At 40.6% G+C, this 14,422-nt stretch overlaps 1 protein-coding gene across 1 annotated transcript in view; it reads right to left on the bottom strand.

Annotated features, from left to right (window-relative positions):
• Positions 1–251: 251 nt before the first annotated feature.
• Positions 252–14,422, bottom strand: part of LOC134634220 (protein diaphanous homolog 1) — a 47,224-nt gene continuing 33,053 nt past the window's right edge. Inside the window, exons 9-18 of the mRNA XM_063483292.1 lie at positions 14,037–14,142; positions 13,766–13,876; positions 13,404–13,521; positions 11,587–11,704; positions 9,355–9,470; positions 7,517–7,581; positions 5,939–6,118; positions 3,314–3,865; positions 1,810–1,924; positions 252–349 (exon numbers count right to left, since the gene is read on the bottom strand). Of these exons, the coding sequence (XP_063339362.1) occupies positions 252–349; positions 1,810–1,924; positions 3,314–3,865; positions 5,939–6,118; positions 7,517–7,581; positions 9,355–9,470; positions 11,587–11,704; positions 13,404–13,521; positions 13,766–13,876; positions 14,037–14,142 (1,579 nt within the window). The remainder of the gene's footprint in view (positions 350–1,809; positions 1,925–3,313; positions 3,866–5,938; positions 6,119–7,516; positions 7,582–9,354; positions 9,471–11,586; positions 11,705–13,403; positions 13,522–13,765; positions 13,877–14,036; positions 14,143–14,422) is intronic.

The raw sequence follows: 14,422 nt of genomic DNA, 5'->3' as shown, positions 1-14,422 counted from the left end.
AGTCGTGTTGAGCTTAGGTGTATGATAGGATTTTGGGTAAGGTTAGACAAGTAGGACTAATGCTTAAGCATAGAGTAAATCTCCAGGAAATAAATGTTAGTTTGTGTAATGTCCTCTAAAGTCATGGATACACAACTGTGTTAAAGAGCACGAGTGTGTGAAAGTGTTGAATTTTGTCCATGAGAGCTGTGTGCAGCCAGAGGGCGTGTCTCCCACCATCAGCTCTCTGCTCTTCGAGCATGCAGCAGAGGTCAACACCTCTGACCCTGCCCTGAGCGCACTACCCGCCTCCCTGTGTTGTTTTTCTGTGTGGGTGTCTGTGTGCTTGCAAAATCCAGCTGCTGGGCAGCTGATGGAGAAAAGGGTCAGAGAGGGTCAGCGGTGGCTCGGTGTAGTGTCGGTCAGTTTTTAGTGGCTAACGAGGAATGGGCGGCACAGGAGGAGGAAGAAGAGGCAGATGAGGAAGAGTGAATCTGCGGTCTCAGAGGTAAAGGGTAAGAAGGGTGAGGTCAAAAGGAATGTCGATCTTGAGGGGTGTATTTAAGCAAGCGAAAGAAGGACAAGGAGTGAAGATTATTTACATGCCCACTAAGTTGGTTGTTTGATACGGATAGGCATGTGCTATGACAAATACACAAACATATATGGAAAAGAAACATCATAGAATAAATTGATTGAAAGGGCACACAAATTCCCAATTTAGTGCCAATTAATGTTTTATTCGCAACTATCAAAACACGCCCAGGAAATCAACAACTCCCCACCCCTCACCCACACAGGCAGACATACAGACAGGTGTGTGGCTATGTAAAGGCCACGGTGTCTTTATACACAGCACTCAGAAAAGGTTATTAGACATCATCCAGAACAGGCGGCTGTCTTGGCCAATAAAAAGAGGAGGCATGGGCGCATGGGCCAAAGTGAGTTGGGGAGGGGTCAAATTATGGAGTGACAGGCAGGCGTTAGAACTTGCCATACAGGTGAATGCAGATGGGACAGCTGCCAACGCTGACATTTAAGCCACATCATGAGCTAGCATCAGCCAAGCGTGCAAGGACGCTCCTGTTTATGTATATGATGTGAGCAAGCGCATGTGCATGTGCGCGTGTGTGAGTATTTGACATGTGCTCAGACTGACTGTGAAGGTCAGATGGCCTTAAACACACAGCACATACTGTCTGGGAGTTCTGGGTGTCTTGGTTATGATTTGAATATGGAGGAGTTGGACCAGAAGGCTCTGTGACACTGGGACAAGGTGATAGGAGTGGACAGGTGTGTGTACACCCGTGTGTCAGCGCTTTGTGCCAGGACAGCAGGTGGCAAGTCAAAGGACATCAGTGACCTTCTCCTTATTTCTCCCTTTGTTCATCTCCCTCTATGACTCCAAGTACCAATGCATCTCACCCAGTAGCGAGCCTCAACAAAACAAGTCACGGGCACGTTGGGGAGATGAACACATATACAGATAAACGTGTGATTGGTTTATTCATGAACTAATGTGAGATGCTGTTTTGACATGGCATTTATGAATAATATATGTGCAGTGTTTCCTCCAAGGAGAAAAAGAAAAGGTGAGAAACACTGGACAAGATGTATGAAGAAAGGACTAAAAGAAAAATGGAAGTGTGCATCTGTTATTCTTACCTTTAGTGGCTGATGGAAGCAGAGCAGGAAGATCGAAATAGACATGAAGCCCATTAGAGAGGGGGCAGACGTGGGAGGGGAGAGAAGCAAAGTAAGGCATTGTTCATTATTATGAAACACAATATGATAAAAGTGAGCAGTTAAAAAGACAAGTTACACACTTACTTTTTGTCTGCGAAGAAAACGTTAAGGTAAGTTTGGCAAAGAGTTCGTTATTTTCAAATTGGTCTTCTTTCGCCTTGATCCAGAAGCTATTTTCTGAGAGGTCCTCAGGTCCGATCTAAAAGAGGAAGGGGTCATGTTTAAGGTGTGAAAGACAGAGAGCTACTAAATGAGTAACAAATTAGTTGTGTTAGATAATGATAACAAATTGACTCAATTTTCACAAAAATTGGTCATCTATGCACCTTGTGAACAATGAGCAGTTAAAGAAGCTCATTAGAAGAAAAGGAAGCGGCAGTAGTGTGAAAACAGAGGGAGAAGAGGAGAAAGGAAGAAAGACACAAAGGGCAAGTAAGTACTCATTTTCGTTAATCGTCCCACACTGTCTTGACAACAAAGCATCTATAGCTTCAGAGCCTTGTGCACCAAAATGCAAAGACTTCTACTTTTTCCCTCCCCCATTTGGTGCTTTCTCACAATTAACTGTGCATACATTTTCTTCACTTTCTAAACGCTCTTATTAAAAAAGAGAAAGAGAAAAAGGGAAATGGAGAGCAAGTGAGAAAAAGTGGTAGTAAATTTACAGATATCAGGCCTTTCATTATGGACAAAGCCTTAAGGATGGGTATAGGACAGAAAAGACAGTAAGGAAAGGAAATGTGATATGGGGATGAGCTTAAGGAGCAAGAAAGAAAGCAAGAGAGCATGCAAAAAGGAGGATGAGACCAAGCCTGAAAAAAAAAAAAGTTAATTTAAATTACAAAAGAATACTGTCCTTTCTAGCAGCAATTTAATTATCTTTCAGTGGTGCAGTTAAAAGAAGAAGGCTTATTAAAAAGCAATTTCTGTGACATCCTCGTCAAACACTCTCACCAGAGAGAAAGCGAGGGAGAGAGAGCGAGGAAGAGAGAGAGAAGCTAAATGCTGATGAAGTCTGTTGAAGCCATTAAACAGTAGCTTTAGGCTAAAGAAAGACAGAGGGCCGTTTTGATGTTTTAACCATCACAGATGAGAGGGAGGAGAAGAACATCGGGCACATAGTCATGAGATACACGTATGAATGCAAGTCACTTTAGGTCAAGATCCTGCTGTTTAAGCTCCACTTTTCATTTTTTGCACGCTGTGACATACAAACTGAATTATTTAGATTCCCTGCCCATTTTTACTCAAGCAGTTTGTGTGATAATGAGGAGCTGAATAACAGCATGTTATGTTAGCTGACAAGCAACACATTTTGAAAATTGGCATGATTTTTGGCATCAAGACAAAAGATGATGATCAAAAGCAAAGACAACTTCTTCAATTATGCTTCATTTTTTGGGCCATATTCAAACATATGTGGAAGGAATTACCCACGCTTTAACTTGTATTTTGAGTCATCTTGGTTCATTTACAATGAAAAACGTGTGAAAAAGCACCTACATTGCCTTTTACTCAAAATTTGCAGTATGACATAGGTGATGGAAAATTTAAAATTAAAAACAGAGTGAACTGCTGTAAGACTGACCTTACTCCAGTTGGCTCTCTTCAACTGAACCTCAGGCTTGTACTCCTTCTTAGGCTTGAGCCCAAATGGCAGTGCTGGTGGTGCAGGGGCACCCCAGCCCCCCATGCCAAATGGTGGAGGTGGAGGCATCCCTGGACCTGGGGGTGGAGGAGGAATACCAGGACCTCCAGGTGGTGGTGGTGGTGGTCCCATCCCAGGTAATGGTGGAGGTGGTGGGGGTCCTGGCATGCCAGGGAGGGGTGGAGGTGGTGGGGGTCCTGGCATGCCAGGGAGGGGTGGAGGGGGTGGGGGTCCAGGCATGCCAGGTAAAGGGGGTGGAGGTGGAGGTGGAGGAATACCAGCATGACCCGGTAAAGGAGGAGCCTGTGGGGCTTGGGGAACAGTTAAGTTTGCATGGCCTGGTAGAGGTGGTGGAGGTGGAGGTATACCTGCATTTTGGCCTGGGAGTGGAGGGGGAGGTGGCGGAGGGGGAAATACAGGTGTTGGCACAGGAACGGTAACAGTGATCACCTTAGTTTTTGCCTCTTCCAAGTCCTTAGACAGCTTTTCAATCTGAAGGGAAATAAGCAGATTTAACATAAATAATAATATAGGTTTTTACAACTATTTAATGCTGTGATTACACTTTACCAAAGTAATTCCATTAACACATTATTTATTATTATTTCAAAAAATAAAACGAGTCATTGAAATGTTTATTTGCTTGCCTAATGAATATTGTTTGTTATTGACTGGGTCCTAGTCTCCTGTCTGTTTACATAAGTAGGCCCATTGCAGAATGTTATGAGTATCCCTGATGACAAGTCAATAAAATGTCCTATGTTCCTGGAATTTACATTAATTTTAATATTGACCATTTTCAGATTTGCAAGTTTTTCTTCCAATATAAAGACATGAAAACTGAAGAAAGGAAACAAAAATAGGGAAGTATGATCAGAGCCTGGGTCTGATAAAGTTTCATGAGAGATGGAGACAAATGAGGCACAGAGAAAACCATGGCAGGAGGGAATTAAGTCCACAGAAGAATTCAGAAGAAAAACTTTTAAAAAGGAAGACAAACTTCTGAATTATAAGTCAGCTGAAATCAATTTTTCATTTCAACATTGAAATACTGACTACAGTATTTACATCAGTGAGATGACAATTCTTGAGAAAACTGCCCAAGTCATTAAAGTTGGCAGCTAATAAGAGCAGATAATGGTTCTGATGGAAATCTATGGATTTAGTATTGGGGAGTTTATGTCCTTTATAGGTTCTTAGGTGTATCAAGTATACATAATGTGTATGGGTGTGTGAAAGAATGTCTGTATGCAGTTTAACAAATTGTCCATGTCATTCCCTTGGACTTTGAAAGGAAGACGGTAACAGACAAAGAGGCTCTGAGGCAGGATTTCTTAGTGAGGCAGCAGATGAAAAATTGGGCACAGCATCACACGAAGGCACAGTGAGAGATCTCTACATGTGAAGAAATCTTCGATGGGCAGTACCTCAAACACAGACAAAGTGAGCCATCTTAGTATGAGAAGCTTGTTTGATGCCTGGCTCGTGATGCTGTTAATGCTTTGGACAACTGTGTATGTGTGTGTTTGTGTGTGCATGTTTGGGCTTTTGTGTAGTGAGATGATGACTCTGCTGGCACCAGCCACACTGGATGAAGCTCATTTTGGAAGTTGTGTTGGTCTCTAACCGACAGATAAACACAGGCGCACACACACAAACACAGGAACATCATCATGTGGTTACGAGCACACATGCACAGAGGCAGACTGTTCTGGGTCACTTGGTGTGTTTGTTAGTTTGGGTGTCACTCTGAGGCAGAGTCCAGCTGGTGTGGCAGCAGGACACTGACAGCCAAACAATCCTCATCTTTGCCTCCCTACTGTATGTGTGTGTCTGTGTACGTGCACACACACACACACACACACACACACACACACACACACACACACACACACACACACACACACACACACAGCATGTTTATCTTGGACTTAAAAATTCTGTTTTGCCCATCGCCATCCTTTCCCTTTCTTCTGCTTTCTTTTTTAAAGTTACTCTTTATAGTCTCATTCCCCTACTTTCCATGTTTTTCATTGAGATTCCTAATCTGTAAAGGATTTGGCTTACTCTTACAATATACTGTTAGTTCTTTCCCTTTTTTATGCCAATTGGCAAAATAATTCAAGGCCAGGGGGCTTCTGTGTTTGTGTAGGTGTGCATAGATGTTGCAAAACTTTGTGGTGCTTAGACTTACAATACTGTGTTTCTCCAAGCCTTGAATATTTTACTTCATGCAGCTTTAACAGTCATTTTGTGTGTATGGCCTTCCAGCACATTAAACCGCACTGATTCGATTATCTGACTCAGTCTTTATTTATCCTGTCCTTAAGTTTTGTTTGCTTTTACAAAAAAACTGGCAAGTGATGCTAATATTATATGAGGTGCTTGTGCCAGTCAACCTGTCACAAAGAAGTTTGACACTGGGTTCTACATGACTTTACTTCACTGTGCAGTGCATCAATTTTACATATGTGAATGTGAGAGGAGTTAATGCACTAAAATCCAAACATCTTATACTTAAAAATCACCTCTATACAGATTGTGTGTGTATAGGTTTGTGTGTACCTGTGTTTTCAAGTTGCCTAGCTGTTCCTGTAGTCCCTGGTTTTCCTTTTCTCGCTCCTGCTTAGATGTGGCAAGCTGTTCCTTGTCTTGGCTCAGGTCCTGCAACTTCTGTTCATAGTCGCTCTCCAATTTCTTCAGCTCCACCTGCAACTCGTGGCGTGCCGTCAATTCTGCATCCAGCTAATACATATGTAAAGGGTCATAGTTAGAAACAGACTCCATCTTAGTTATCCTAAAAAGCGCTGGATAAATGGCTTTACAATTTTTACGTAGTGGTCAATTTCAAGGTTCTTTATCTTCACTTTTTTATCAATTTTCACTGAAGACACTTGTCTCACTCATTCCTGGATTGCATCATTTTATTGCTGTGAAAGTTCTCGGCCTAATATGTTTGCAATTATTACAAAATTAATAGTTGCATACTTAAGCATAAACTCTAATGTGAATATTCTTTAGTATTCTCTGTTGTGCTTAACAGAAGAGAATACTTAACACTTATGTGGACCCACAAAAAGCATCCAACATAACAAGTTTTTATGCCCTGGATTTTGTGGCAAATGAAAAAGGCAGCAGTCTCCATATTTCAAAGACCTGTTGAAGCCATTTCTTAGTCTAGAGCCTTCAGTTTCATTGTATAATTTACACTGCAAATTAGTGTCAATTACTGAGTTAGGATGCTTGAGTGCATTTGTATGAACTCACTTCTCACTTATATTTCAAACCATTCACCTCCATGGGGGAGAACTAAAAACTACTTGCATTAAGAAAAAAAAATCTCCCATGTATAAATTTGCACAGATTTTTCAGTCAGGACACTTGACAAACAGGATAAGAGTATTTAAAGAGATGAACACATGAACACACAGACACACATGGCTGTTTAATTTGCAGACAGCAGATCCGTTACTCCCGCTGTCATCCTTTTTCCTAATTCCTGCCAAAGAGACTGCCTGCAATTACCCCATCATGCACAACTAGAACTGTGGTGTGTGTGTGTGGTCAATGAAAATGAATCCAATGTTGTAGAAGTAATGGATGCTTTTGTGGATGTTGCACATTCAATTGATATGATCCCGTGTGAGACTGCAAGTCTTTATGTGTGCATGAATGAAGGCTAGTTTGAGCTCTCTCTTTGCAATTATGCTGTCACTGAGACAGAAACATCAGGGTAGCAGCACACCACTATCAAGGCATTTACCCCTCTTGTGTGAATGCATGTGTGCTGTGTATGTTTTCTGCTTGCCTGTAAGAATACTTATCTGTCAGGTGGCTGTTAGACACATGTATGCTTATTTTCTTAGTCACTTTCTGCACCCCCCACCACCCACCTTTTTTTTCTTTAAACATTTGTCAGCCCATATCAGACAAACAGTGGTTGCACAGAATTTCATTTCAATCCCATTGTGTTTGCATGTGTAAGGGGAAATGTTAACTTTGACAATGTGTGATTTTCTTTTCTGTCTAATATGACTGTAATCGCTTCCAGGCCTCTGGGTTGATGTGTTAGTGTGTATGTGTGTGTGCACGTGTGTAAGGTATTCCCATCTATCTATGTGTATAAATCTGTTTGTATTTCACCTTCTTTTCCAGTTCAGAGGCTTTTACTTCGCTGGTTTCCACCTTGGTCTTGTCCACCATATTGTCTGGGAACAAAAAAGATTAAGGACAGAGGATAGGAGAAGATAAGGAGGAAAAGAGGTGGTAGATAAGATAAGGGTCTTGACAGCACACCTGCATGTGTGTGACCGTGAAGACATCGTACCTTTCAGTCTGGCACATGCTGTGTATTCACATGAATTTACAAACAGATGCACACACACACACACACACACCATCTGTCTCCCCATTTTTTCCCCCGTATCACACTACTCAAAGTTAAGATCTGAGACGATTGTGGAGGCATCTCATTACAATCTGATGCTTTGCTTTGTGTTGCATGCATGCTGCTTCTACACAACATTAACTGCTAAGCCTTTAGTACATACACCTTTGTTTGACAAAAGGTCAGAGCCCATCAATTTCTCTCCGCGAAACACAACGCTTTACTTAGAATTCTTACAGTTACCAAGACTGATAAAATAAAAGACAGATAATGTCTTACTTCCAGACTATTTTGCAGGGGACAGGGTGAGAAGGACACAGACTGACCAACAGGGTACTTTTACAGAATAATTGCAGGGTCTACAGGTGGTTCAGTGCTGAAGGGCTTAACAAGCATGTGCAGTAAAAGAGCTAATTAACATGAAGATGAATGCCACAATGTCACAGGATCAAAGAAAGCTAATCATGATGCCCAGGAGGGAGAGGATCAAGCAGAGAGATAGAAAAGATAGAAGGCTGTGAAAAGCTAAAATAGAAATTGAAGAAATTATGTGAACTGAAATGTGAACCCTACAGACTGGAAATGTGAAGTGTGAATCTTCAGCTGCAATGAAAATTGGGCTGCGGAAAAAGCAGCTGAATCTTTGAAAGATACTGCATATCTATATAAGCTAGCAAGCAAGGCAGGCAAAATGAAACTGAACGATTTTCGCAGTTGAAAGAACCTCACAATAATATACTTACCCACTTAAAAATTACAGTGTGCATTTGTGTACGAGTTTATTGTGCAATGGATTTGTGTGTGTGGGGGGTAGGGGGGTGAGTGTGTAATGGTGGCTAGGCTAAATGGGACAAACTTCGAATAGAGAGCACTAAGGGAGACAGAATGTAGGAAAAAACTGTGCTGAATTTCAGAGTTCAAAGAAAAACACTAAATAATGCATGCAGGGCAGAATTGGGCTGCTTTCCACCAATAATAACTCTGGCAGCCTTAAAGGAGGCCAGCCAGCCTGTGTGTGTCTCAGGACACATTTAGAAGCAGTACAATTAGAGCCTCCTGCGGTGAGCAAAGGAAACCTGCCATAAAGAGCACTGAACCACTGAGACATGGCCCACACCTTTATTTTGTTGTGGTTTAGGTTACTAAAGTCATTGTTTACAACCACCTCTCAAGTCAGCAAATCCAAGTGCACACATACTAGTGCTCACCACTTAACTTTCCAAAAGAACTAAACTGAAATTCATACCCATTTCAAACACCAATTTACTTTTTACTGCATAATGTTTAATGTTTTTTGTTAAATGTATGGTATTAATACAGTTAAAACCACACCTACCAAACCTAAAAGTTACCATGTAAACAAATTCAAACTTTGGAACAACTGAGTGAAAAAAGTCACTTGAAAAATTGTGCTAAAACCTCTAACACAATTTACCCCAAACTAATGCACACTCACTCTCTGGCGCCACCCTGTGGTGTTTCTGAGACTTGTGCTATGATGTAAATGAATGGTTGAAGTATACTGCCATTGATACCAACACAGCAACTGTGGCACTGGGGGCATGAACATGTATGTTTCTGTTTAACAACCCACCTATCAAGCCTTCGATGTTGAAGCTGAGGTTACGGCACTTGAAGTCAGGGTCTGTTCCATTCCTGTGCAGTACGATCTGAGAGATACACTCATCTATCAACTTGTAGTACTGAGGCCTGCGGGAAACAGGGGGGGGGGGGGGGGGGGGGGAGGAGAGAGAGAGAGAGAGAGAGAGAGAGAGAGAGAGAGAGAGAGAGAGCGCCATATGAGGATAACATTTGATGAGAGGACAGGGAAAATCAGAACTCATGTGTGATACTTGGAAAAAACAAAACTGTCACTCAGAATACACATATTTCATAAGTTTCAACAAATGTATGTGGTTAATGATACCAGTCTCAAACCAACTGCTCTATAAGAAATCTGGCACATATTTGTTTTAGGACTGGACTGACAAAGAACAAATAAGTTCATCTGTGCAGACAAATGTGTGCACACACATCCTTTGTCACTTTGTCTTAGCAACTGAGATTGGCTGTCTGTGTGAGGATGACAGTTTGAGTTTCTTGTCACAAAGATTGATTGTGTTCAAATGTTTTCGTGAGAGTGTGCTGGTTTATGCCCAGCACCCCATGTCTGATGAAGCCAACTTCACACAGACACTCAATTTTGGAGGTGTCTTATCCCCTGACCCCATTAGATGCTGCCAGAGTCAAAACTCAATACTTTATTTATTCTGTCTCCTTCCCTCACTGGTCTCTCTCTTAGTCACTCTGCCTTTGTCTAACACTTATTCCACTCCTTTACTTTAAAGATATATATATATTTTTTTTTTTTTAAAGCTCAGATTTATCCGTGGAGCAAGAGAGACATCTAGTGTCATTTCTTAAAAGTGTTTAAGCAAAAAGAAATAAATTTGTATTTGGCTAAATCTGAATTCTGTCATTCTTCATGAGGTCAAATTTATTACATTTAGACATTGGGTTTAATCAGACAAGGCAGTTTTGGTTGTTCCAAACCTATATTTGGGTAAATTACAATCAAATGAGCATAAACTAATAATAAATATTAAGCCCTACAGTCTGCATACACAGTATCCTCAGTACTACGAGTGTAATCAGCTACACTTGAAACTGCCCATTTTAAATTCTTGGTGGTTTTTCAAAGCAGCAGGTTCTCTATGCAGCGTTTTACCTCAATTCTCAATTTCTTCTTGATTATTGTCTCAACCTCCACCTTCCTCCTCTTTTCATCTCTATAATTACCAAGTTGTATTTTCAGGCACTCTACAGCTCTCCCTCCCACCCTCACTTCCTGCCTCTCTGCGGAGTCCATTAGAGACCACCTCTATTGTGTTTCTCTAGATCACCTGGACGGAAAAAGCTGAATAGGAAAGAAACGTAGGATGGAAGAGATGGTGGGGGAGCTGAAAAGACTCCAGCTGGGACTATTTGTTTGGACCGGCCTACCTTTTCCATCTTTGCAACGTATCCCCCAAACTGTGTTAAAAATAAACCACAATTTCCTGCCTATCTGATAGCATCAAGGAAAACACAAGACAAACACCACCACCACCACCTCAACTGAAATAGGTACATCTCTGCACATTTTTGTTCCAAGTGTTAAGATGGACATACACAATGCAGCACAACTCCTGAATTGTCTTTAACAATATTCTACTCCAGTCTTGTCATTTAATCATTCAGTTTCTTTAGCTAAAACTCCAAGGGCTTTGGAAAACACACAAAGGCATTAGCATATTTCTTGTGATAAGAGTTGATGGTGCTCATTTCTATTAAAATGAAATTGGACTTCTTCTTTGCATTTGTATTAATTTTCATGTTTTAGAAGAGGGGTATAGAAAACAAACAAGAAACGGAGGAAGGTGCTGAAGGGAGGAAGACGTTCGTGAAAGGAGAGAAAAGCAGAAATGAAAGCTCCCTCTCGCTCTTTGTTTTCCTGGCATTTTGGAAGCTTTGTTTCTCTTGCTCGCAGCTTTTCACTGTCCACCTGGGAAAACTGATTTATTAACTTTGAGACGTGCTATATAGCTTCCTATATGTTGGGTAAAAAGTCCATGGACTTTGTTGGGAGTGAAAATAAACTAAGAAATTCAATTTCTCAGTCATTCTAGGGGGCGGGGGAAAGCCTTATTTTATATTTCATTAAACATAATGGCAACTTATTTTTCATAACAAAAGAACATCAATAGGCAAGTGCCAGAAAACAACAGCTTAATTTGTGCAAGTTTGGGCAAGAGAATGTGTGAGTGTATATGTGAGTGTGTGCTACCTGGCCAAGTAATCATTACGGATCAGTAGTAGATGCTGCAGCAGGGACAGGAAGTGGCCCTCGGCCTTGGAGTCCTTCACAGTGTTGACCAAGATTTCAAATATGTCCCTCACATCATTGAAGCAAAAACAGTTAAGGCCCAACAGACATGATCAATAGAAGAATTTAACACAAATATGAGAGTCACATACACAATATCTAAAGAGATGACAGTCAACAACTGTGCACTGTTCTGCACCAACATCAGCTGCATTTTATTTCCACCAGGCTATTGAGGCAAAACATTCAGGCGCACAGAAATGTCCTTGAAAGAAAAGCACATTTGTTATTTTAATTAAAAACAAATTGATCAGAAATGCTGTAAATAACAATGAATAATGAAACAAATCATTAATCACTTATCATTTTAAATGGAATATCTACATCGGCGTACAGAGCACCATTTTCAGCTGTATTCCAAAAGCACATTGTGTTACTAATCATTTTTTGGCCTTTTTGAGACTATAATCAAACCTACAAAGGCTGTCGCTGCAGACACTCAATTAGACATTTTTTGATTCTTTAATCAGCACAACAGTTTTCAGCTGCACCAACATAATTGCAAATGGGTTTTTTTCTTATGGACAATTAGAAGCAATTTTCTAATAAACTTGCATTAGGGAACACAATGTGCCATTGGAACACAGCAGTTAAGGATGCTGAAAATGGGTCTCTGTACGCCTACGTAGCCATTCCATTAAAATTCATACGCGATTCATTTAATGATTCCATTAACTGTCATTACCAAAATTTCTGATCAATTTAATGTTATTTAAGATTCTCTCTCTCCCCCCCCCCCTTCAAAAACAGAAACGGACATTTCTAAAGCACCCTAATCTTAATAACACTAGTGTATAGGATAGGATTTAATTTTAACACGCATTTAGTTCTCTGACATGTTTGTTCATGTTTTCAAATGTCTGTACTGTAATATTCCTGTGTTTAATTCATACACTAGCCCAGCATACTTCCTTCATTGGAACATTCTGTATGCACTGCGATGGTAACCCCTGGGAGACATCTGGTGTTGAAATTCAGAACTGCATGTCAAGAGCAGCAGGGAGAAGTACAGTGTACTTTGTAAGGTGTGAGGTTGAATTCTTTTCAAACTATCCACCCTGGACGCTACCCTCCTTAGAAAGGAAAAGAGGAAGCACTGTGAGAGGTAGATGATAAACATCCTGTGTTTTTAGAATGTGGTTCATTCAGATTATACCAAAATTGAAAAAATAAAATGCCGATTTTCAGGCACTAAATCCTTAGGTCTAATGTTCCCACATTGTTAATGCATGAGCAGTAACATTAACCATCAAGTTCAGATACATTAATAGAAATTAATAGGTAATCAACTTCTTGTTGTGGTGTACCTTTTGGGCAGCCAACTAAGTGCTTAGTCATTTATAAAGAAAGAGTAGCAACAGAACAAGGTTGGTAGGATGGTAGGATTGCCTTTTTTCCCCTTCTTACAAAATTAGATGTGCCTACAAACTGCCCTAGTGAGGACAAATAGAGGAATTGCTTGAATAAAGAAAAGCGTAAAATACAATTTTTAAAAAATAAAAAAATACAATTGCTTACACATATACTGGTGGACTGGATGTAATTAAGAAAATGAAAGCAGGTGAAGGTTTTCACTTTCCAATGAAACTAATAAAACACTAAACTTGAAAATTACAAGAAGGCCCAGATTTTATCATGCTGATCCTCTTTGTTTTGAAGGACAAAAAGCAAACATGACAGCTGCACAAAGGAACAATTTTGCCCATTGGAAGGATATTCCATTTCCATTCGGATGTCATCCAGACGTGCTTTGAGGTCCTCAGAATCATCTTCAGCCTGCTCATCAAACACTGTGAGTTGCACCCTCAGCTCTTCATTTTCTATCTTTCGCACCTCCTGCGGGGAAAGGAATGGGATGCAGGCAGAGAGATGAAAAATCACGATGGAGAATAGCAGGAGGAAAGTGACAGTCAAACATTTTTAGTTTGAATGCTTGTAGGAAAAGTTTTTACAGCATGAGTGTGTGTTAGCCCATCAGGGAGACAGAGGCATCAATATAGGGAGACACAAACATTAAAGCTGTGAAAATGTATGTTATTGCAAAGTCACCTTTGAAAGAAATCAAGTGGGTTTTCGTTACCTTCAGCTGATCTCTAAGACCCAGTCTTAGCAGTTCAGAGCGAATATGGATTCTGAAGTCCAGTTCTTCTGCACGGCTGATCAAGGCGTTGATTAACTGCATGCAGCCACCCTGCCAAAAACACATCACAAGTCAGTTTCATAGAGTCATTTATACAGCATAACCCACTTAGAAGTGCTGTCGATCAAAGACACGCTGGGTCATTTGCCAAACAAAAGCACATGTGAGAACCTATAAGTGGTGAAATATGGGTACGCATTTGAATATGTACCTTAAGTGCAATGCTGGAGCTCCTCATTCCAGTAAGAAGTGGCTGAAACCTTTCAGTGTCCTGTTTCTCTGCCTCCTCTGTAATGGCCTCTAAAACACGCTCGTGACTGCAAAAAAACAAACAAACAAAAAAAACAGATAATGATACACGTTATGTAAAGCTTCACTACATGGTACATTTTAAATCAAAACATGAATACAACATTTACCCTTAAAAGAAAAGAACGGAGACTGAGAATGTCACTTCATTAAAACAGGTGAAGAGAAATATGATGACAAGGAATTATTGATGTCAGCAGAGCAGTTCATCACTGTCAGTTGGTCTAATACAAGCCTAATATCCAAACTGTAACAGTCCATTATCTTTGTGCATTCCACTTTTTTTAA

The sequence above is a fragment of the Pelmatolapia mariae genome, linkage group LG2, assembly GCF_036321145.2.
Source record: "Pelmatolapia mariae isolate MD_Pm_ZW linkage group LG2, Pm_UMD_F_2, whole genome shotgun sequence".
NCBI lineage: Eukaryota > Metazoa > Chordata > Actinopteri > Cichliformes > Cichlidae > Pelmatolapia > Pelmatolapia mariae.
This window is presented reverse-complemented; position numbering and strand designations above follow the sequence as displayed.